Consider the following 24,036-nt stretch of genomic DNA (forward strand, 5'->3'; position numbering starts at 1 on the left):
GTGAAAATTATTTGACATATCATTTATGTACACATTAAACAGTAGTGGTGCAAAAACAAAGACTTTTATTACACCACTATTTACCTGCTACCTTCTGCATTCCGCACATTCATGGAGTAATCTTGTTATCTGCCCACCAGCTGATATACAGAGATGTGTCCATATTTGCAGTATCCATCTTTTTTTCTTCTGACTGTCGTAACAAAGTTCCATGTGGTATCCTGTCAATCGTCTTCGCAAAAAAGAGGAGTATCATAATGTGACCATTGCTTTATGCATTTCTGTTTTCACTGTCTTATAAAACTTATTAGCCTATTAAACACTCAATGATACCATCTGAGATAGCACTGGGAGTCAGCTGCAAGTGTTATTCACAGAGATCGATTTACCACACTCAATTTACCACACTGTCTGATTGTAGGGTGCTACGAAGGATAATATCTGAAAACCAGCATTCGTCAGACAATGCGGTTTTCCGAGCATCCACAGAAACACGAATCTGCACAAAAACATTCAGAACCGAGGCACACAACCAGGACAGTTCATACACTTTTTGAGAGGCGGACCGGGCCGAAGGGGTTAGAATGCTCTGGATCCCCAACCTGTAGCCATTGTTTAGGGCCCTTGAATTGGCCCTAATTTTTCGAGAATCCAGCTAGAGGCTTGTGGGCCTGTGCATAAGTACTGCCGGCTCATAACATGGGTTTCTATAATACGACGACAATATGCAGGCCTCACATTGCCCACTTCAACATTCAGCATGATGCTGCAAAGAATGTGTACAATAGTACCCCAAAGCTCGGACAACTGTGTTATGAAGCGATGAATCACCCTGCATCCTCTACCAAGGAGATGTACGGATCTGGGTGTGTCAGATACCTGTGGACCCCTCTTACCAGAGTGCATAACCTCAACTATGAAAGAGGTGACTGTGTGATGGTATAGTCTTGTTTCTCTTGGTTTTGTCTGTGATCTGTGTTTATGGTGCCTCAAATATTTAACTCCTAGAGGTATCTGAACATTCTAGACAATGCAATGCTTTATACTTTGTAGCATTTCTATATGACTGACTATTGTCTCTTTCAGCAAGACAATGCACTGTGTCATAAGGCTGCTGCTTTATAATTGCGTAGTATGCGGACATGAACATCACCATACTTGGCTTCTACACAGCCCTGGTCTCAAATCTTATTGAATATTTGTGGGCCTGAACGGGAGTGTTGAGTGAGTGAAGTCAGCGACGTAAAACCCAAAACAGTCCAGAAAAGTGGCGCACCCAGAGGGGAGAGAAGGGGCCCTGGCCCCAAAGAAAAAGGAAAAACAAAATTTCCAAAAATCTTTTCCTAATTAAAATTCATTTTTTTATTTATGTTGTGTCGTGTCTTTTATTTCTATACTCCTTATGAGTTAGCAATCATTGCAGATGCTCAGTCATAGGTCGTATGCGATGCTTAGTGTGTAGTCTCAATTCATCTACTCAACTCGCCCCCCCCCTCGTAAAAAAAACATTAAATCCTGAGTGCGCTAATGGTCCAGATCATCATTACATGCCTATATGGTGCCACAAACAGAATGGTCCAAAATTCCTTTTGATTTCGCTAACTGCTGATGTATGTATTCCATTTCATCCCTGAACCCTCCTAGCCTAAATGAATCGAATCAAATGAATATTTTGTTCTATTGGCCTCTATTTTACACCCGATTGCCTCAAATGAAAAGTCTTCTGAATTCCTATCTCCTACCTTTTTTTTTTTTTGACAGCAATGCATCTGTTATCATCAGCAGTACTTCTCCACCACACTCTGTTCTCTATCCTCCCTGAAAATAATAAACTCTACGCATTCTATCCGTGTAACTGTATCATCTGCTGTTAGCCATGTCTTACTATTGTGTAGTTTCCCTACTGATTACCAAGAATTCCTCACTCTCATCCCTGATACCATTGGCATTAACCTATATAAACTGTAGCATTAATTTATGCATACCCCAGCATTTGTGTAATCCTGTATTGACACATTTGATACTTTCGCTTGAGAGAAACGCGAGTTCACGTATTCCATTCTCACACTGACTTGACTTTTGGCTGCATGCATTCACCGTTATTGCTTTCGTTTTTTCCTAGCTTTGCACCTCTACACTCTGATTGAGCAAAACTCTCTCCACTAACTTTGAATCCCTTTAAGTGCACTTTGTCAGCATTATATAAATCCCTCTGTCAGCCATATTCAGACCATAGGTCCACAAACTTGCCATTTCTTCTGCACAACCTACCTATCATTGCTTTCTTTAGTTCGCTTCTACCCCAGCCCGGCAGGAAATGAATGATCTTCACATTCTCGTTCTTAAGTTTCGATTTTTTTCCCAATAACTCCTTTACTCCCCCCTCATTTAATACTTTGCACCTCTCTGGTGATTAGTGCTAGCAATTATTTTTTTCACCTTTCGTTTTTTGCCTCTTGATATCATCACTAATACAATAATTCCCGCCTTATTTGTTTATGACGATCCGATCATACGAAGCTTTTTCAATTGTGACCTTTAATTGAGTAATCCTCTGATCATGGTATCTCCATAATTTCTTTTCCCTTACCGGGTTTCCCTCCTTTATTCATATGATCTTGTTTCATACCTTGCAACGCTGGCTTTTTTTCACTTCTCAGCTCTGCTTATCTCGTGACGTGTCTCCGCAATTATGCACCTGTATTCTGAAAGAATTGCTTGGTGGCGTTTGTGTCAGCACGTGTACTCTATGTACTCCAATGTGATTTCTTGTGTATGTTTAGTTGCAGTAGCGTATTTTGAACGGGTTGACAAGTTCAGTGCAATATTATTTCAAATCGTTTTGTGGAGTTTATGTTTGTAATTACGGTAACTTAATAGGATAAAATAATGGATTTTTCAGAAGAGATGTGTTTTGATGGGGAAGATCTTTTTAAACCCGTGGATTCCCTTGAGGTTGGTTTACTGTTGAGTTAATATGTATTTAAAGTGTGGTACTCTGATTGTTGGGCAAAATTTAACTAGTCATCTAACGTTATTTATGATTATGGTACGCATTAATTCACCAGTTTCATAATATACATCTCTTATGCAGCGGAGTTTTACAGTAAATTCTGGAAATCGTTAACGATACATAATGCTTAAGTCGTTGTCGTCTGCCGATGTATAACATATGCAGCGATCTTGTTTTATTATTATTATTACCTCATGGAGTCAAAGACTCATCTGGGAGGTTCGTTGGGTGTTTCCTCCCTTTCAGTTAATTATGCATTTATTTTTATTTATTTGCATTCACTGGCAGCAGTTCATGCGATAAATTGGTTAACAAATGAGATGTTAGGTTGTATCTTGTTCATCTGATCAAGCTTTTTAAATGCTACACACACAACAACTGCAATAACCTATAGCATTAGTTTGTGTGTGAGGTGCAGATAAAGACTGAGAAAGAAGACTATTGATACTTTTCTTAGTGCTGGAGTTGAAGTTCTAGGGAAATACATTATAAGAAAAACTCTTTCAAAGGAAAAAAAAGGTAGATGGAATAAAGGAGGAAGAGGAGAAGCAGGTTTGATATTTTTGCAGTTGTATTGAAAAGGATTGTCAGGCAGCAGCAGCTGCTCTTGTTTTAAATCAATTTCACACGTTTGGAATGGTGCACCTACAACCTCCTTAAAAATTCTTGATACTATCCAGAGGAGAGTAATTTGGCTCATAGATGACCCTTCCCTCACAGTCTTACCTCAACCTCTATCCCACAGGTGTAGTGTTTCAGCCTATGTCTCTTCTACAGGTACTACCATGGTCACTGATCCACTCAATTGGCAAACATCATTCCTTCACTTTTTGCTATGCCTGTCAAACAAGAGAAGCATTTGTCCAACATCCCTCTACAATACAACTGCAAACTCATCAAATCTGCTTCTCCTCTTCCTAATTTATTCCATCTACCTCTCCTCTGGAACAGTCTTCCATTGATGAACAGATTTCCCAACAATTCCATCCCACAGCTCTTTAATAAAAATGTGAATAGGCTTCTTCTTTCTCACCTTATCTGCACCTCATACACAGCACTGATGTGCTATAGGTTCTTGTACCTCTTGTGTGTGGGATTAATATATATATATATATATAAAAGCAAATTTTAGGCCGATCAGCATCTCAGGAGTAGTGGCTAAGGTACTGGAGAAGTTGGAAAAAGACAAAATTCAGGACTGGATGGATAGGAATATGATACTCTGAGGGACAACATGATTTTGTGAAGAGTAGTTCTTGCTTTAGTAATTTGCTTACTTTTTATAATCAAGTAACAATGGAGTTGAATAAGGGAAATGGCTACTCAGTGATATTGCTGGACTTTGCAAAGGCATTTGACAAGATTCAACGTAGAACTCTGTTTCATAAACTGGAGCAAATGGGGATGGATATGAAGATGGTATATGCAGGAGTAGAGTCCAGGAGAAGGCACGGAACTAAAGATGTATCACAGGACTCGGTATACTTATACTTGGTTGCTGTGTTTTAATTTGTACGTAAATGATATAGGATATGATTTGATGGGAAATATTAAGTTCACTGATGATGCAAAACTGGTAAGAGCAATAGTAAATGAAGGTGATGTAGAGATGTAGGATGACATAAGTAGACTGGTAGTATGGGTAAAAGTAAATGGCTGTTGGTTTAATGTGACCAAGTCTTTCATTAGTGAATCAGTATAAGGCAGGTATAGTAGGTATTCTGTAAATAATGGCTATCCCACAGTGAGTCTTCTGACTCATTGGAGTTAAGTCTTTAACTCCATGGAGTCAGAAGTATAATAAGCTTAATTATGATTGCCTCTGAAAAAATGTAAAAATATTATATATGTTGAATATAAGGATCAATTGTCTAGGTTCTGTAAGATAAAACTGCTTTTATTTTGCAGCATTACTGGTGACTTGATGGTGTGAAAAATTAAGGTCATTTGGGAAAGTATTTGATATAATATGACAACCTTGTTAATAAAAGCAGTTGAGTGAAACAGAATCCATGAGGAGGAGGAACTGTAGCAAAATATGCATCAGGTATAGGAATATTATTTATTGGATTTGACTGTATCTAGTATGTGTGTGTGGTGGGGGGGATGTGTGTATCATGTGTGTGTGTTTGGGGAGTGTGCTACCAATCAGACAGCTGGAATCAGGTCAAAAGGCAACCAGAAAATCTGATATGATAATGCTTGTAATAAGTGATGTTAAGCATCATCAGATAATAAACATTTAGGAAGGTCCCCTGATAGGAGGTATGACCAAGGCTGACAGTGCAAGGCGTGCATTTGCACGGGGTGGCAAGTTTTTTTTTGAGGCAGCAAAATTTGCATAAACTATACAATAAATAAGGGAGAAGGGGTGGCAAAATATGCTACTGCACGGGGCAGCAAAATTCCTAGGGGCAGCCCTGGGTATGACACCTCTAATCACGCCTCAGGACTCTCATATCTGCGGTCTCTAGTCTTAGGTCGAGTGTTTTACTTCTGACCCAGCTCTCAGATCCATAAGTTAAAACTGGTTTGAACACTGTCTTGTATACAGCTAATTTAGTGTTCTGACTAATTTCTCTCTTATTCCATATGAATTTACCATCTTCACTAAAAATCGTGCATGCCTAAGAAGCTGAAATGTTTTCTTGTTCCACAGGTTCTCCATTTCACACGCAGTTGACATTTTCTGCCTATTTTCATTGTCTTTGTCTTTTTATTGCTGACCTTCATACCATATCTATTACAACAGTTATTCAATTAAGTTAGGGAATCTTGCAGACTTGTAGCAGATTTATTTAGAAGTATAACATCCATCTGCATAAAGCAAAGAGCTGACATTAACATCTCCAATTTCGATATCATGTTTAATACTACTTTCTTTCATAATACGATCCATATAGATAATGTACATCTCCTTGTCTCACACCAGATTTAACATTAAACCATCTTCCTGTACTTCCTTCAATTCTAACTGTTGACTTACAACTCAAATAAAAACTAAGTATTGCTTGTTATAATGCCCCATTGACACCAAAGAACTGTAGCATATTGAATAGCTTCATTCTTGGCACCTTGTCATATGCCTTTTCCAGATTGACAAAACTTAAATACAGGTCTTTGTTATATTCCTATGATTTCTCAACTATTTGTCATAAAGTGAAGATCTGATCCTGACAGCCTCTATTTGGCTTCAATCCAGCTTGTTCTTCACCAAGCTTTTCTTCTGCAATTCTTCTGAACAGTTTCTCAAGTATATTTGCATAGATCTTACCAGGAACACTCAGTAGGGACATACCTCTGTAATTCTCAAATTCAGTTTTATTTCCCTTTTTATATATGTGTACTATGAGAGCTCTACTCCAGTTATCGGGAATTTGCCTCTGTGCCCAGGCCTTCTGAACTATGCAGTGCAGCCACTGTAAGAGTTTTAACCACCATACTTCAGCTTTTCTGGTCGAATATCATCTACTCCTGCTGCCTTTCCACATTTCAAGCCTTCGATGGTTTTTTTTTACTTCAAGTATGGATATGTATTCCTGACCGTATGCCTGTTGAGTGTTTTTTACCACTGTGCTATCACTGCTAGTTTCATTTAGCAATTTTTCAAAATAATTACTCCATACTTCAAGATCTTTTTCGTCCATTTTCATGCCAACTTTATCATCTCTAACTCCTTTCACAGCACTCTTTCCTCCATTTCTAAGCTTCTTCAACGACCTCCAGAATATCTTACCACCTTCTTGATATTTATTTTCTATGTTCTTGCCAAAGTCCTCCCATGACTTTTATTTAGTTAGTTTTACACAGTGTTTAGTTTTCTTACATTTGTTTCTGTATTCTCAAAGAACACAAGCCAACTTATTTGCCAGGAACTTTTGATATGCTTTCTTCTGTTCTTTCACTGCTTCTTTAACTTCCTGTGTCCACCATGGAGTTCTGATTTTTCTATCCTTGCAGAGAACCTCACCACATGCCTCTCTGGCTGAATCAATCAGGATTTTCTTCTATAATAACCAGTTCAAGGTTTGCCACTGAATCTCCAAGGTTTGGTTCCTGTTCTCAAACACTTTCATTTTTTCTTCAATAATCTTTGTGTATTTTAGTCTGCAGTTTACATCTGAGAGCTGCTCAACTTTTATTCACTTTAAAACTTTCTTACATGTTATTCTTTTCAATATGAAATTCAATTTTATTCTGCTCAAGACTAAATAGTGATCACGTCCAATTTCAAATCCTCTGTACACTCTGGTGTCCTGCACCAGGGAGAAAACATCACTATCAACAATAACATAGTCAATGAGACTTTTCTTATTCCTTGCCTTTTCTCTCCATGTGAATTTGTGCACATTTTTATGTTGGACCATGGTGTTAGTAATAACCAGTCCATGTCCTGAGCAAAAATCCAATAGGTATTTGCCATTATTATTAGCTTTGCTCTTTTCTGCAAATTTCCCCAAAATATTTTTGTATGTCTGACAATCATTTCCTACTTTGCTATTTAGATCCCCAACAAGGACCGACTTTTTCTATTTCATTGTGTCAGTTGCTTTTTCTAAAGCATCTAACAATTCCTCCACTTCTACCTTAGTAGAACCTTCTGTGGTACCATAGGCACATCATTGTCCAATTCCCCATTCTCATATTTGCCCACATTACTCTACTTGAGAGTGCCTACCATTCAAGAAGATTAGCCTCATATTTTGGGTTGAATACAATGGCTACTCCTTCTTTTCCTTGATTGTCATTGCCTGAATATAACATTTTGTATTTATTGCTCAGAAAGATCTCATCAGTTTTTGTCTTTTTTGTTTCAGTCATCCCTATTATGTCGATCTGGTACTTATCTAATTCCTCAGGTTGCTCCATTTCTTTGCCATTCAGGCTTCTTTTGTTGATAGTACCGATCTTTAACTCTGGTGATGTTGAATTGGAGTGTGTTTTCAGATTTGTTCCAGTAGCTGACGTTTTGCTGTTTGTCCTGGTTCCCTGGCGAAAACAATGGGGGCCTTTTTTAACCGGGCGAGTCTCCAGCCGGTGTGAAATTTTGTTATGTTGTACCATCATTTTGTATTTTGGTTTAACCCAATAAGAATACAATTTCGTTTGCTAAATCCCAAATTGCCAGCCCATCGTTCGTTCAGTATCCAGGTAGATTCCCAACAGGGTGTACCACTAGAAGGTGAGGATTGGACATTAGGTCAGAAGCCCTGGTCAGTTCTCTGCATTCCTTTAAAGGCTATGTGGAGGTCTGCTGTCAGTTATACAGCTTTGACCCTTAAGCACTCCTTATTATTAATCTGTTATTAATATATTGTATATTCTTGTTTAATCCTTTAACCAAGTGTAAGCAAAAAAGTTTGCACATGGGACTAATGACCTTTACATTAATTGACTTAGTACCTCTGAATACAAAAACCCACCCTTTTTAATTAAATTAATTTAATCAATGTAAGTGATTCTGTTATTAATATATTATGACATATTCTTGTTTAATCCTTGATCCAAATGTAAGCAAAGAAATTTGTACATGGGACTAATGGCTTTCACATTAATTGCCTTAGTATCTCCTAATACAAAACACACACCCTTTGTGGATAATGCTATGCATTATGGGAAGGGCTACTACCCTGACAGCTTTTAACCTTTATTAAGGTTGCATTAGTGGGAGCGACGCGAAGCAGAGATACTTTTGACAAGTATGCTGTGTGTTAATAAACACTAGAGCAGTTGGATTAGTCAGCTTCCCCTCTATATAATTAGCCTATGCGTGAAGATGCTTCACTTGCAGACTTTTTTTAGATCACACTTGGATAAAAGATGCAAACAAGCATATAATTTCTTGTCAGATATGTTTGTATATCAGTACATAAATTACAGAAGTTAATATCTCTGCTTCCCATATTAGGCTTTCTTTGCCAACATAGGCAGAACTTGACTGCATAGTATTAGCAAGGCTCTTATTAGTTACAAATAAGTTAGTTAACATAAGAATTTCTTGTTCAGAAACTACAAGCCTGACTATGTATTTTACACAATATACAGTTCGTTTTTTTTCTGTTATTGCCATTTACTGGAGATCGCAATACCAGTTTCTGTTATGTATGTACTGATTTGTAAGTATGTGTGCACAGTACATTCAAAATGATATGTATACTATGGAGAGTTCCCTGTTCACAAAACTGTGAGGAGGATTTCAAGTCAGTGAAAGCTGTTCATTTATGTATGCATGAAAGGAAGAGGATGGGTGAGATAACAGAACTCTGAGGAACACCGGTCCAACTACTGAAGAAGGAAAGACCAGTTTGCCGAGAGGGACTCGATGTTAAATCCTATCAGATGCCTTGCGAATCTTGAGTGCATTATTTTCTCCAAACCTTTCTAGAAAGACATCAGAAGAATCTTGAACAATCTTGATACCAAAACAGCCCTCTAGTTATGATGGAATCCCACCAATTGTGCTCAAGAGATGTTCTTCTGAAATAACATCTGTTCTTTATCACTGTATTCTATATTATATTCAGCTGGTATTCACTCTACAGCATGGAAGTAAGCACATATCCAGCCAATTCAAAAAAGTTATGTATCAGCAATCAAACTATTGGCTTATTGCTCCCATCTCAGTGAGAACTATTGGCTTATTGTTCAAGGTTGTTCATGATTCTTCTAGTCTTTCTGGAAGGAGATATACATTACAATATTTCAGGTGAAGGAGATGATTTGCCTTGGTCACCTGTGCCGGATTTGGATGAGAAGAATGATGCCAGGAGGTCAGGTTTATCTTTTAAGTGATGTTCTAACACTACCATTTGGTTGAGAAAGAGACAGAAGTGCAGATGGGCAAAAGGAGTTGTGCCCAACAGCTTTTGTGAGAGACCAGAAGGCATAACTTATTGGTATATGTAGTGCCTTTCTATATTTAACCTTGTTAATGATGGTTTTGAAATTATTGTGGGCTTCAGGCTTTGAATGAAGCTGGAATTTTTGTCTCCAGCCACTTATGACACTGTTTTTGTTTCTTGGACTTTCCCTTCACATGTTTTGTCAAGTCATGTCTTGGTTGTAAGATGGGAATTTTGGGCTGAGTGGGGAATGAATGCTTTCATTTCAACATGGATAATTTCCATAAAAAGATTACAAGTATCTGTATCTAGACAATGTAATAGTAGTCAGCTGAAAAATGGAGGAGATCTCTGAAACTGTTATTTCATAACAATTTCAGAGATCTTCCCGCCTGGCATTGTTGTAGTGCCAGAGTACACAAGGTTGTGAATAGGTGAGAAGAGGATATTCCACCAGAGATGAAACTTGCATGATTGTGATCTAAATTACCAAGAGGAATTGTCACTTTAATAGTGTATCTGGAAGGAGCAGGTTAAGGTTAGATCCAGAATGTTTGGTGAGTAGAGAGGATTGTCGGAAATGCACATCAAGAGATGAACAATTTGCTTTAGGTTATTGCTTATACTAAATGCCACCACTTCTCTTCCAGCTTTGTCAATGAAATTTTAAAAAGGGATAGAGTTGTGGACATTAGGCACCAAGGAAGATTGCTTCACGCTTTTGGGAAATTTGTTTGCTGGAAATCCAGTTTCAAGGATAAGAAGTCAAAGGGACCAGTATGATTTTTAATGTAGTAGAAAAAGCAGATCTTAAGCCACAGAAACTCAAAGGGGAGAATCAAGATTTGGCATCCTCTGGTAAGTAATATTGGATTGCACAAAAGCATAAGTACAGATAGTAGTGGAAGGAATCATACAGAGTGTAGTCCAGCAGTTTGGACAGGTGGGCTGTGGTGATTGTGACAGAGATTTGGGATTCAGTCAGAAACAAATCAGGTTTGCTTGTCTGTGGATGTAACACTCATTTAGGTTGTTTATACTGCAAATGTTGGGGAAGTGAATGTGGAAGAGTTTGTTTATTTTGAGAGGTTTTTTTTTTTTTCTGAATAATTTTTTTAGGGAATTTTTTTGAGAGTTTTTTTTTTAATTGCTGTGGCACTATATTTAAGTTTACTGTGAAAACTTGATGTAAAATTAACTGCTCTATGTGCAAGCAGTCTAGTTGTGAAGATTATTATTTGATAACTTCCATGAAGTCAACAGACTCATCGTGGGAGGCCTACTCAACCATCAACATGTCTATCATAATGAGCTTTGAAGTTATTTATGCTACCTGCACTCACAACACACTCAGGCAGTGTATTTCACTCACTAACAACTCTCCACATAAAATCTACTCCTCACACCCTTCTTCACCACATCTCTGTACAACTTCCAGGGATGGCCTCTTGTTCTTCCCAATTTAACATCCACTCTTTTTCTAATTTCTTCTGTATTAATATAATAGAATCCCTTAACTAACTTGAAGGTCTCTATCATATCTCCTCTTTTTCTCCTATCCACCAACTTCTGTAATCCACATTCTCTCAAATGTTCATAACGTTTCTTCATAACCATCACTCCAGAGTCCTGATATCCACATCACAATGAAAACTAGGTTAAATCTAAGCACAATAGTCCATATGTGGCCTGACCAATGCCTTTTATAGAGGCACCACTTCCTTATCCTAACATGTCAGCATATTTTTTATCATAGCAGCAATACAATATGCCCTTGGAACTTCAGTCCACTGTCTACCATCACTCTGAGATCCTGAATCTCATCCACTTCCTGAAGTACAGCTCCACCAATACAGTATGTAGCCTTATATCTCTTTATCCAAAGTGTAACATGTTGCATTTATTAATATTAAAACTGTAACCCCACTCATTTGTTCAAGCTAGAAGTATGTTTGAATCTTTCTGTAGAGAATTAACATCAGCACTACCTGATAATTCTACCCAACTTTGCATCATCAGCAAACTTTTGAAGATCCCCCAGTCAATCCACATGAAATATCATTAACAAATAAGTTGAATAATAGGGGCCCAAGAACAGAACTCTGAGGCATGCCACTGGTCACCTTCCTTTTCTGAGACACAGCTCCATTATACACAACTTTCTGGTATCGTTTTTAGAGAGCCAATCTCCAATCCATCTAATCAATATACTATCTATTCTTATCCTCTGCAGCTTGTACACCATCTGTGGTAATCAATAAAATGCTTTTGCAAAGTCAAAGAATATCACTGTATACGATTCTCCCTTATCCAACACATTCATCACTTTATCATATAAACATGCAAACTTCTGTTTACATGTTTAAAGTATAGTATAGTATCTTATGCAATCTCTAATACTAGGGCATGACACATAAAATATTACATGATATGTAGTTGGGTTTTCTTTGTGTCTATTCTGTAGAAGAAATTTCTATCCTCTAAAGAAATTTCAGAGGCTAAATTATTGATTCTATACTGCATTGATTACCAATAGCAAAGCAATGGCAGAAATACTGAACACTTATAATGGCACATCTGTTGAGAGCAGACAATATGCAATAGTGCCAGACTATCCTTTTATGTCACTTTCACTCATGAAATGCTTAAACTTTTATTAGATTAGTATCATACTGAGTGGTGTATAATCTGGAAATACCTCTCTAGAGACAAAATATATAAAGATTTTTCCAATTCAGGGTTTAAGTAAAGTATTAGATTGACTGTGATCTCACACTGGCCAGTGAAATTGATCTAACATGTGAAGACATTCATAAATATCCCAATAGCAGATTGGAGAGTCTGGAAATATTGTGCATTCATCCAACCAGGGTAGCATTTATGCACATTAGTGGAAATTTTGTATTATTAATGAACATTTTTTAAAAAAATTATTTCTACCTCAGATGGTAGCCTGTAGTGTATACAAGTTATAGACATCCATAGGTCACTGGTTTAAATCCAGCCCGATAGATTTCTTAATGAAAGTATGACAAAATCGCGTTTCCCTAGTGTAAAAATTCACTATATTAGTCATGCCATCTGGATGCAAAAAGGTAAGTCGAAGTAAATGATTGTCTTGGTTGGCACAAATGTTTTGAGAGGTGAGAAGTATTTTATGAGGGAGGATGTAAAGGAGTTGTTAGAAAAGGCAAAACTAAAGAATGAGAAGGTGAAGATTGTAAGTCTCCTAACACATTATGATAGAAACGAACTGAGGAGGAGGAGGAGGGCATTGCTAGCTAATAAGTCTATATGTAGGTTGTGCAGAGAGAATGATTTAGGTTTTGTGGATCTGTGGTCTGTATTTGATGAAAAAAAGATTTGTACAATGCTGATGGACTGCATCTAAATGGTTTTGGTCTTAGGTGTCTAGCAAGAACTTTGTTCACTAAGCATGCTGAAGTGGAAATTCATGAAAACTTAGAAGCAGGTGAGTTTGTGTGAAGGCATCCATGAGGTGAGTGAGTAGCAAAAAGATTGAATAGGGTAGTCAGTTCAGGAAGTAAAGGTCATTGGGTGGGAGTCTAAAGGGATGATACATTTTATATATACTAATGCCAGAAATATCAGGAACAAGAGGGAGGAGTTTTTGGCATTGGTTAGTGCAACCTCGCTGAAGTTATGGGCAATAGTAAGACTTGGCTAACAGCAGATGATGTAGTTACAGGGATAGAAAATGTGAAGGGTTTAGTATTTTCAGGGAGAATAGAGAAGACAGGATGGCAGGAGGGTTACTGCTGATGAATTGAATAAAAAAGAATAGGAGATAGGCAAGAGGGTGGCTGTTCATTTGAAGCAGTCTGGTGTGAGATTAAAGCCAGTAAGACAAAATATTCAGTTGGTTGTTGCTATAGGCTAAGGAATTCCATGAATAATCTGGAAGGCATGCATTGCCAAATTAGTACAATGAGTACAGGTTGAGTGATTATTATAGGGGACTTCAACCATGGAGATATAGATTGGAAGGAAGAAATATCACATGGCAGGAAGGAAATGAAATTTATACACCTACTGAGAGATAATTACTTGAGGCAGAATGTGATAGAGGGGACTAGGGGTGTGAGAGTATTGGACTTGGTCATAGGATTAGAAGAGCTGTCCATAACTAAGATGAGCACATTGCCTCCAGTTGACAAAAGGGGCCATGCGGTCTTGACTTGGGAGATTGTATAACTCGAGGAATATTCTGTCAAGAAGGGGTATAATGTGGAACTACAAGGCAGGTGATTATGACAAGCTTAGGAAGAAGCTTAAATCTCTGTCATTGGCATAAAACTCTGCAGGATAAGGATGTTAGTAGTGCATGGAAGATAGTTAAGGGACATCTAGAGGAAGCAATATTAAATTGTATACCTAATGTAAGGAGGGTTAATCAGGTAGGAGACTTGTGAATATTTCAGGCCTTTCTTGCCACTTTGCCTCTACCAACCATCTCATTGAGTGGGATAAGAGTCATATGCCCTATATAGAAGAGAACTACCATTCCAGAACCTTCAAGGAGGTTGCTACAGTCGCCCGTTCAACAGGAAACCTAAATAAGAATCAAGGCCTAATCCTACCGGAAATTTGGAATGCTTTAATCAGATCACTAAACATCAAAGAAATGAACTTTCACGCCAATTACATTATGTCTCGTAACAAATAAATCATGTTCCCGAGACACGTGCATTGTCTCGCACAATACTAATTTTGTATGAATTAGAACTGTCAGTTAAAACCTTCATATAGCTTACCAATTGTATTCCCTGAAGATGCCGATAGCAAAAATCGGCGAAGCATGCAGGACGATAAATTAAAACCCACTTTGACTAACATTCAAAAAAAGTGTTTTAGTTATTATACAAGTAGTCAAGGAAGAAAATCACTAGGAATCCCAAATAGTTTTTTCATTATGTGGCAAGTAAGAGGAAGAATTACTATGGAAGATTAACCATAGTGAGTGATGATGGTTACGAGGTGACAGAAGCAGATAAAATAGTTGAGTTACTGAGCGACCAGTTTGCAAAGATGTATCTCCTAGTGAGGTTACTGATTTAACTTATGTGACAGATACTAATGTGGGAATAGAGGTGGATGAATCGGAGGTTCTGTTATTAGAATATTGGAGAATCTCAATGTAAATACAGTTGTGGGATTAGATGGGATATCAGCTCAGGTTTTGTGAGAATGTGCAAGGGAACTGACATTGCCTCTGACTAGACTTTAAGTCTCAACTCTGGTAGAGTTCCAAGAGAGTGGAAAGAACGCAAAATAATAAGGGAGGTTTTAAAACCACTAGTAAATTATAGACCAATCAATATCTCAGGCATAGTGGTAAAAGTACTGGAAAAATTGGTCAAAAAAAGAATTCAAGAATGGGTGGATAAAAGTATTATACTGTATGAGGGGCAACATGACTTTGTGAAGGGTTAGTCATGCCTTAGTAATTTACTAACTTTTTATAATAAAGTAACAGCTGAGTTGGCTAAAAGAAATGGCTATGTGATGATTCTGCTGGATTTTGGAAAGGCATTTGATAGAATACCACATGGAATTCTGTTATGCAAATTAGAAGAAATGGGAATGGATATGACACCTGATTAAGTGGATAAAAGGGTGGCTGCTGGACAGATATCAAAAATCAAAGCTTTATGGATTATCTTCCTTTAGAGTTTTTGAGAGAGAAAGAGAGAGAGAGAAAAAACTATTTTTTATTTTATTTTAGTAATCTTAAATTATATGCATGGAAAGGTCACAGTACATGTTATTTATTTTCACAATATTGATGACAACACAGAATGATAAGAAAATAATATTTATTAACTTATTTGCTGACATTTCACTGGTATTATATCCAGCATCTTCAGAGGTTAATCTTAGATTATGTTTATCTTTCTTCTTTTAATTTTTTAGGAAAAATGGAAGTTGGTACCAGCATTTCTTAAAGTACGAGGGTTAGTAAAACAGCATATAGATTCCTTTAATTATTTCATCACTACTGAGGTGAGTGGGATTTGTTGAAATTTAACTTTTGTTAACTTTTGATTTAACGGGAAATTATTATTATGTGAGAGCCTTGGAGAAGATCAAAGATCCCTTGGCAGTTGATTCACTAATCTCAAACCACCCATCATATCTTTATTTAAATTCATTTATAGAGAGTGTACTTCTCAGTTTCACTGGTAACTTCTCCTTTCACCGCTTTACAAGAGAAAGCAGTGAGTGGGAGAAGTTACCCTCACACTCTTGCTAACTACCTTTCTTGACTTTCAGACATGAACTATGGTGTGTTTTTTCATGGGCTGTTGAATTACAGTTTCAGTTAAATTTCCTGACAGTGGATTTAATGCCAAAAGTGGATGCCAAATCAGTGGATGTGGCGTTTGCACACCATCGCGCTAGGTCGCAAGAAGGAAGTCTTGGTTTCGAGTCTAGTCGGCGACTAGAGGAAATTTTTCTAAGCCTTTTTTCGACCGGTTCCCTAGTTAGTCGATCTCTGGCACGGGCAAGCAGGTTTTTCCTCCCGGAAACTCGGGTTTTTCGTCCTGTAAACTCAAGAAAATCGACCGTAGAACCCACATTATTTCAGACATTAAAATATATTGTGTTAGGGTTAGAGACCACCAGATGGCGGCACATTTGAGCCGTCTCTCTTTACTGCGTACCGCTTAATTAGTGATAGCCTTGGGCCATCTGTCTCTGATTGGGTACCAGTGGAGATTGAACTGCCCACTCAGTCTCCAAAAGTTAGATAGGGCTAAATGGCCTCGCCTACTCCCGTATATACGGGAATAAAAAGGCGTTAGCGGATTTTTTTTTAAATTCATATTTAGTTTATTGTTTTCTTTTATGCAGGAGAGAGGAAAGTTAACATTCCTCCTTATGTGAAAGAAAAGAAACAGATATTGGCAATATGATAGTGCAGTTGAAGAAATCAAAATATATTATAGGAAGAGAGCAGTCAGATATTATCAAGTAATCCACGTGCAAGCGTCAGTGCCAAGTAGCCAGTTTAGACATATTATGTCTAGATTGGCTACCAAAGATGGAATCTCAATTCGAACAATTGCCAGTAGTTCTCTTATATGCAAATCAATTTCCAAACAGAGTTATGTATCACCAAAGAACTAGCCGTTTATCTTAATTTTGGACCTCTATGAGCATAGAAAAGAAGAGGAAATAACAAAAACTAAACAATCAAAATTGGATCACTGTTTTTTAGTCTTACTTTGAATGAGTTGACTAGTCTTGGAAATGAGATATTTCAGTGTTGTTTCATTGACTCAAGGGCCTGTGTAACCCTATGGAAGTGATGTTTGAATCCATAATGCTATGGTGCCTGAAGAAAGCTGTTTTCATTTCGAAAATAGCTGCCGACTAGAGGACTCTTTTTCTAACCTTTCTCTGAGATGATTAGTCAATCTCATGCACAGGTGAGCTGGTTTATTCATCCTATAAACTGAATAAAATTGAGTATAGAACCCACACTACTTCAGACAAATAATATATGTTAGGGAACACAAGCTGGCTGCCTCTTTTCATCGGTGACATTTATAATTTATGCCTTTTAAGTATGTCTGAGGTGGGAAAAGAAAAAGAAAAGAAATTATGTCTATGCACAAATGCCAGAACCATCAGAAACAAAGGGATTTAGTTTGTTGCTTTATTGAATATAATGTGGCCTAAGATTGTTGGCATTAGTGAAACCTGGCTGTCAGAATCAGATATGGTAACTATTTTTGGGAATAACAGAAGGATATCAGATGACTGCAGTCCAATTAGAGTAGAAATGCAAGAAAACAATGATGGTAACAATGTTCCATGTAGCAGTGAATTTGAGTATCTAGTGTGAAGGAGGCTAACAAAATGAAACATATGGTAGACTGTTGCTATAGACTGGGTTACTCAGTTGCAGCAGAAATGCATCACCAATTTAACCTTATGGGTATCAAATGAGTGAACATTATGAATGAATTTAATTTCCCAAACATTGATTCGGTAGATGAGAAATCTCACGATAAAAAAGAAGAATTAAAATTTGATATTTTAAGGATACTTGTGACATAAAGATTGTATAATATAAGCATGTACACACAAGAAAGATATTTAATTAGCCAAATATTTCGGTCTGAAAATTGCAGACCATCTTCAGTGGCAATACAAGAACAGTTTTAAAATACAAGGTGGAATACTAACACTAGATCATTTATAAATAGAACAAGCCGCGTGATGTTATATCACTAAGTATTAAAGAGAAATATTTTTAAGCAGAGACATGATTGAATTAAAAATATTAATTAATAATTTTAAATAACATAAAATTAATATGAATTAATGAATTATCCTGATTAGACTTTTCCAGATTTTTGATACAGATATACAGTCATTCCGATTTAGGTTAGGATGATGGAGTAAGGCCTCTATGCTTTCTTTGAATAAAAATTCAAATTTATAGCGGGATCTATGTAAGAGGTGAGTTTTTGACCAAATGATGTTGTGGTTAGTTTCTATCCCGTGCTGAGCCAATCCAGATTTTTCAGGTTTGTTGTGATGAATGGGGGATTGATGTTCTTGGATTCTTTTTTCTAGAGAGCGTCCAGTTTGTCCAAAATAGGTGAGATCACAGTTGTAGGGAATTTGATAAACTTCAGGAAGAGACATAGTTGAGTGTTTGTCTTTAGAAGAAGGAAAATGGGAAGATAATTTGTTAATAGGTGAATAAGTAGCTGTTAACTCATATTTCTTCAGAATTCTTGAAATAGGTTCTGAAATACCGGAGATGTATGGAATTGGAACTCGACGTATTGAATCTTTGTTGTTTAGTGGTGGATTATAAGAATCGAGAAGATGTTGTGTACTCTTTTCGGAAAAGCCATTGAGTTTCATATGCTGTTAGATAGTAGAAAGTTCTTTCTGTAGAAAATTAGAAGTAGAACAATTAGTTTTGGCCCTACTGATTAGACATTTTATGATTCCTGTTTTTTGACAAGGATGATGGGCAGATTCTTTAAGAATATAACGACCTGTGAACGTTGGTTTCCTGTAAACTGTAGTTGTAAGAGTATTTGAAGGTGACTGGATGAGGAGAATGTCTAAAAATGATAACTGGTTGTTTTTTTCCATTTCCATAGTAAACTTTATACGATGATGTAAGGAATTGATACTGTTTAAAAAAAGAAGGTAAGGAGTCTTTATTGTGCGGCCATACAGGAAAGGATGTCATCTATATATCTTACCCAAAAGGATGGTTGAGGGAATATAGATGAGAAGAGGACTTTTTCTAGATGTTCTAAATAAAAGTTAGCTAATGCAGGAGAAAGAGGACTACCCATGGCCATTCCTTCTACGTGGCTGTAAAATTTGTTTTGACATAAGAAATATCCAGAGTGTATTACGAAATCGAATAGTTTTATAATGTCTTCTGGAAAGATGTCAGCCAGTAATTTTTAGGTCTCTTTGAGAGGTACATTTGTATATGAAGATTCTGTATCAAAGTTCACCATAAGATCTGTAGGTTGCAATGAGATATTTTTCAATTTTTCTAAGAAATCTGAGGAGTTTTTAAGAAAGGAACTAAAGTTGCCTATGTGAAATTTCAATGATTTAGCTAGATATTTGGCTATACGGTAAGAGGAGAATCAATACAATCTACTATTGGATGAAGAGGAAAGTCACTCTTATGTATTTTAGGAAGACCATAAAATCTAGGAGGTCTTGCAAAATGAGTTTTAAGTCTTTCAGTTGTGTCACTATCTAAACTGATGACTTCATCTAGGAGCAAATTTAATTTCTTTAGTTGTCTCTTGGTTAGATTATAATCAAGTTCTTGATATGTGGAGCAATCTCGAAGTAAAAGAGAAAGTTTTCTTCTGTAATTTGTGGAGTCTGTAACTACTGTTGCTTTCCCCTTGTCAGCTTTGGTGATAATGAGGTGATTATTTTTTCTCAAGGACTGTAAAGATTTCATTTCAGAAGGAGAAATGTTGGAAGGAGGAAGTTTGGCCTTAATTAGAGAAGAAGCAACTTCTAGGCAAAGATGTTTTATAATGTCTTTCCAGAAGACATTATAAAACATTAGCTTTATCACTAGTTAGATGACTGAGGTTCTGTTCAATGTTAACTAGGAAATCTAGATGTGGTATTAGGAATGTGGTATCTTATTAGGAACAATAGAAAAATCATGTCCTTTTGAAAGGATGAAGGTTTCGCTATTAGTTAGAGTACGTCTGGATATATTGACGATCCAATTATTTAGATCCATTGTTTAGAAGAAAGAGCTTCATATTTGCGGTTTGACTTAGTTGACTTAGTTTATTATATGCTCGTTGAGTAGACGTTTAGCCACATTTAGAACTATGTGTGAAAGATGTGGATCCCAGTTTGTGGAAATATAGGTGCGAAGATCAGAAATATGATGACTGTTAATAGCAAGATCACGTTTAGCAGCTTTAAGTTGGTTATGGATTAAAGATATGCTGGTGTTCCGGTAAATATTATGATCTCCAGGAGATTTTATAGTTTCTTTAATCTTAGTGAAATTGGGAATAATCTTGTTGTCGCAGCATTTTTTTAAATACTTATGGTGAGCTTTGATATAGAATCTTTATATACAAATGTACCTCTCAAAGAGACCTTTAAAATTACTGGCTGACATCTTTCCAGAAGACATTATAAAACTATTCGATTTCGTAATACACTCTGGATATTTCTTATGTCAAAACAAATTTTACAGCCAAGTAGAAGGAACGGTCATGGGTAGTCCTCTCTCTCCTGCTTTAGCCAACTTTTATTTAGAACATCTAGAAAAAGTCCTCTTCTCATCTATATTCTCTCAACCATCTCATTTTGGGTAAGATATATAGATGACATCTTTACTGTATGGCCGCACAACAAAGACTCCTTACCTTCTTTTTTAAACAGTATCAGTTCCTTACATCATTTGTATAAAGTTTACTATGGAAATGGAAAAAAACAACCAGTTATCATTTTTAGACGTTCTCCTCATTCGGTCACCTTCAAATACTCTTACAACTACAGTTTACAGGAAACCAACGTTCACAGGTCGTTATATTCTTAAAGAATCTGCCCATCATCCTTGTCAAAAAACAGGAATCATAAAATGTCTAATCAGAAGAGCCAAAACTAATTGTTCTACTTCTAATTTTCTACAGAAAGAACTTTCTACTATCTAACAGCACATGAAACTCAATGGCTTTTCCGAAAAGAGTACACATCTTCTCGATTCTTATAATCCACCACTAAACAACAAAGATTCAATACGTCGAGTTCCAATTCCATACATCTCCGGTATTTCAGAACCTATTTCAAGAATTCTGAAGAAATATGAGTTAACAGCTACTTATTCACCTATTAACAAATTATCTTCCCATTTTCCTTCTTCTAAAGACAAACGTTCAACTATGTCTCTTCCTGGAGTTCATCAAACTCCCTGCAACTGTGATCTCTCCTATTTTGGACAAATTGGAAGCTCTCTAGAAAAAAGAATCCAAGAACATCAATCCTCCATTCATCACAACAAACCCGAAAAATGTGGATTAGCTCAGCATGGGATAGAAACTAACCACAACATCCTTTGGTCAAAAACTCGCCTCTTACATAGATCCTGCTATAAATTTGAATGTTTATTCAAAGAAAGCATAGAGGCCTTACTCCATCATCCTAACCTGAATCGGAATGACTGTATATCTGTATCAAAAATCTTGAAAAGTCTAATCAGGATAACTCATTAATTCATATTAATTTTATGTTATGTCTAACCTAACCTAACAATCATGTCTCTTCTTAAAAATATTTCTCTTTTATACTTAGTGATATAACATCATGTGGCTTGTTCTATTTATAAATGATCTAGTGTTAGTATTCCACCTTGTATTTTAAAACTGTTCTTGTATTGCCGCTGAAGATGGTCTGCAATTTTCAGACCGAAATATTTGGCTAATTAAATATCTTATGTGTACATGCTTATATTATACAAAAATGAAGAGGAATTTATTGAATCATTGAGAGACAACTTTCTCAGGTAGCATGTGAAAGAAAGAATGCGAGGTCAAAGAGTGCTGAATTTGCTCATACCGTCAGAAGGGATCGCTGTTAAGAATATGGCTTTTTAACCACCAGTTGGTGACAGTGATCATGCTGTGCTTTCTTGGGAAATATCTAATTGTATTGATTCTCTGATTAGAACAGGTTACATGCTGAAATGCAAAGCTGGAAATTATGATCAACTTAGGAGAATACTATCTTTGGTCCCATGGTATCAGTTACTGAATGGGAAAATGTCAGCAATACATGGGAATTTTTGAAAAAGTGCTTATTGAGGTGGTATCTGAATGTATCCCTATTGTTCAAAGAATAAATAGGTTGCAAGTGAAATGGATGTACAACTTTATTAAACAAGCAATCCACAAGAAGATGATTTGGAAAGAATATTGTCAGAATAAGAGTGAGAGGAGTTAGGAAAGGTATAAGGCTCAGGCCAGAAAAGTAACGAGTATTGTGCAGAAAGCTAAATTGGAGTATGCAAAGAAATTGGCCATGCAAGCTAAAGGCAATCCAAAAGCACTTTATCATTATGCTGCAAGCAAAAGAAAGAATGAATGTGAAAGAAAAACTTTATTGAATGCAGATGGTACTTTAGTGTCGGAAGTTAATGAGATTGTTCAATTAATGAGGGAGTGCTCACTTTGCTAAGCTATATCAACCAGGTGTAACTAACATGGTGCATAGAGCTGCTGCTATATTGGATGAAGAGTTAGGGGTTCATGAAAATGAGGTTGAAGAGCTGTTGCATAACCATGATAAGAATTTTTCAGTAGGGACAGATGGAATATCAGCCCCTTTGCTAAAGGAATGTTCAGCTGAATCATTGGCTAGACCTTTCACATGTTTGTATAACTTGAGTCTCAGCTGAGGAATGATACCCCAGGAATGGAAGGAATATATGCTAGTTCCATTGTACAAGGGTGGTGCAAAAATTGATGTGTCTAACTACTGACCTATCAGTATCTGGTGTGGTAGTGAAGATTTTAGAGAAGTTGTAAGACTTGCATACGAAAATGGGTAGACAAACAAGCTATACAGGAAAACCCTGCCTAACGCGAATTCGATATGTGCAATAATCAGTTAACAGGATTTAGTGAAATGATACCATTTCCTGCTTTACATGAGTAATTAATCAGTTAACCTGATTTTTTACATTATACGAAATTTTATGTTACGTGAAATTTTTTTGTTGCCAGTCTGCAGCGAGCAGAAAATGCTGGAAGTCATTAAAAGACATGAAAGTAGCACTAATAATACAATGATTGTGCAAGACCTGGGATACAGCGAGTCTACAGTTTTGACTATATTAAATAAGAGCAAAAAAATACAAAGAACAATGAAAAGTCGCTACTGTTTCTTTAAGCATGCAGATCACCCAAAATAGAAGCCATTTACTGATTGAGATGGAGCATCTTCTATCACTCTGGATTGAGGATTATAATGTCTTAGTACAAGGAATATTCAGGCAAAAGCTCTCTATATTTTTATCTCAATGAAAGAGACCAAATTTCAAGAGGAACGTGAAAGTTTTACTGCGAATTTATGATGGTTTGACTGTTTTAAAAATCGAACTGGAGAATAACATAAGAATAACTGAGGAATCTGCTAGTGCTGATAAAGATTCTGCAGCCAAGTTTCATGAAGAATTGCAAAGGATAATTCAGGAGGGTGATTATGACAATCGCTAAATATACAACGTCGACGAAATTTGTCTCTTTTGGAAGCGTATGCCAACAAAAACTTTCCTGGCTAAAAACTGAAGCATCTCAACCAGAATACCAAGTGTGTAAAGATAATCTTATGCTCTTATTAGTAGGCAATGCAGAAGGCGACTTCAAACTCAAGCCTGTGTTAGTTTATCGTGCTCGACATCCAAGATCTAATATTTTGAAGAAATCATCACAATTAGAAAAGAACTTGGATTTAATGAACTGGATAATAAAGATGTGAGAAACTTGCTCCATTGCCATTCAGAACAATTAAGCGAGCATGATCTCCTTCAACTAGAAGAGAACAGCATGCATATGAAGAAGAAGAAGATGAGTGCAAACAAGAAGAGAATGTTACGACTAAGAAGCTAACTGCGAAAGAACTTGA

General features: G+C 36.6%; 1 protein-coding gene across 1 annotated transcript in view; it reads left to right on the forward strand.

The window, feature by feature from the left end:
- The first annotated feature begins 2,758 nt into the window (after nucleotides 1-2,758).
- The window catches only part of Polr3B (RNA polymerase III subunit RpIII128), a 494,506-nt gene continuing 473,228 nt past the window's right edge, over nucleotides 2,759-24,036 (forward strand). Inside the window, exons 1-2 of the mRNA XM_090412337.1 lie at nucleotides 2,759-2,955; nucleotides 15,790-15,879. Of these exons, the coding sequence (XP_090268463.1) occupies nucleotides 2,890-2,955; nucleotides 15,790-15,879 (156 nt within the window). The 5' untranslated portion in view covers nucleotides 2,759-2,889. The remainder of the gene's footprint in view (nucleotides 2,956-15,789; nucleotides 15,880-24,036) is intronic.

Source organism: Typopeltis vanoorti, chromosome 22 (genome assembly GCF_054136105.1).
Source record: "Typopeltis vanoorti isolate ZY-2024b chromosome 22, IOZ_Tvanoo_1.0, whole genome shotgun sequence".
Taxonomy (NCBI): Eukaryota; Metazoa; Arthropoda; class Arachnida; order Uropygi; family Thelyphonidae; genus Typopeltis; species Typopeltis vanoorti.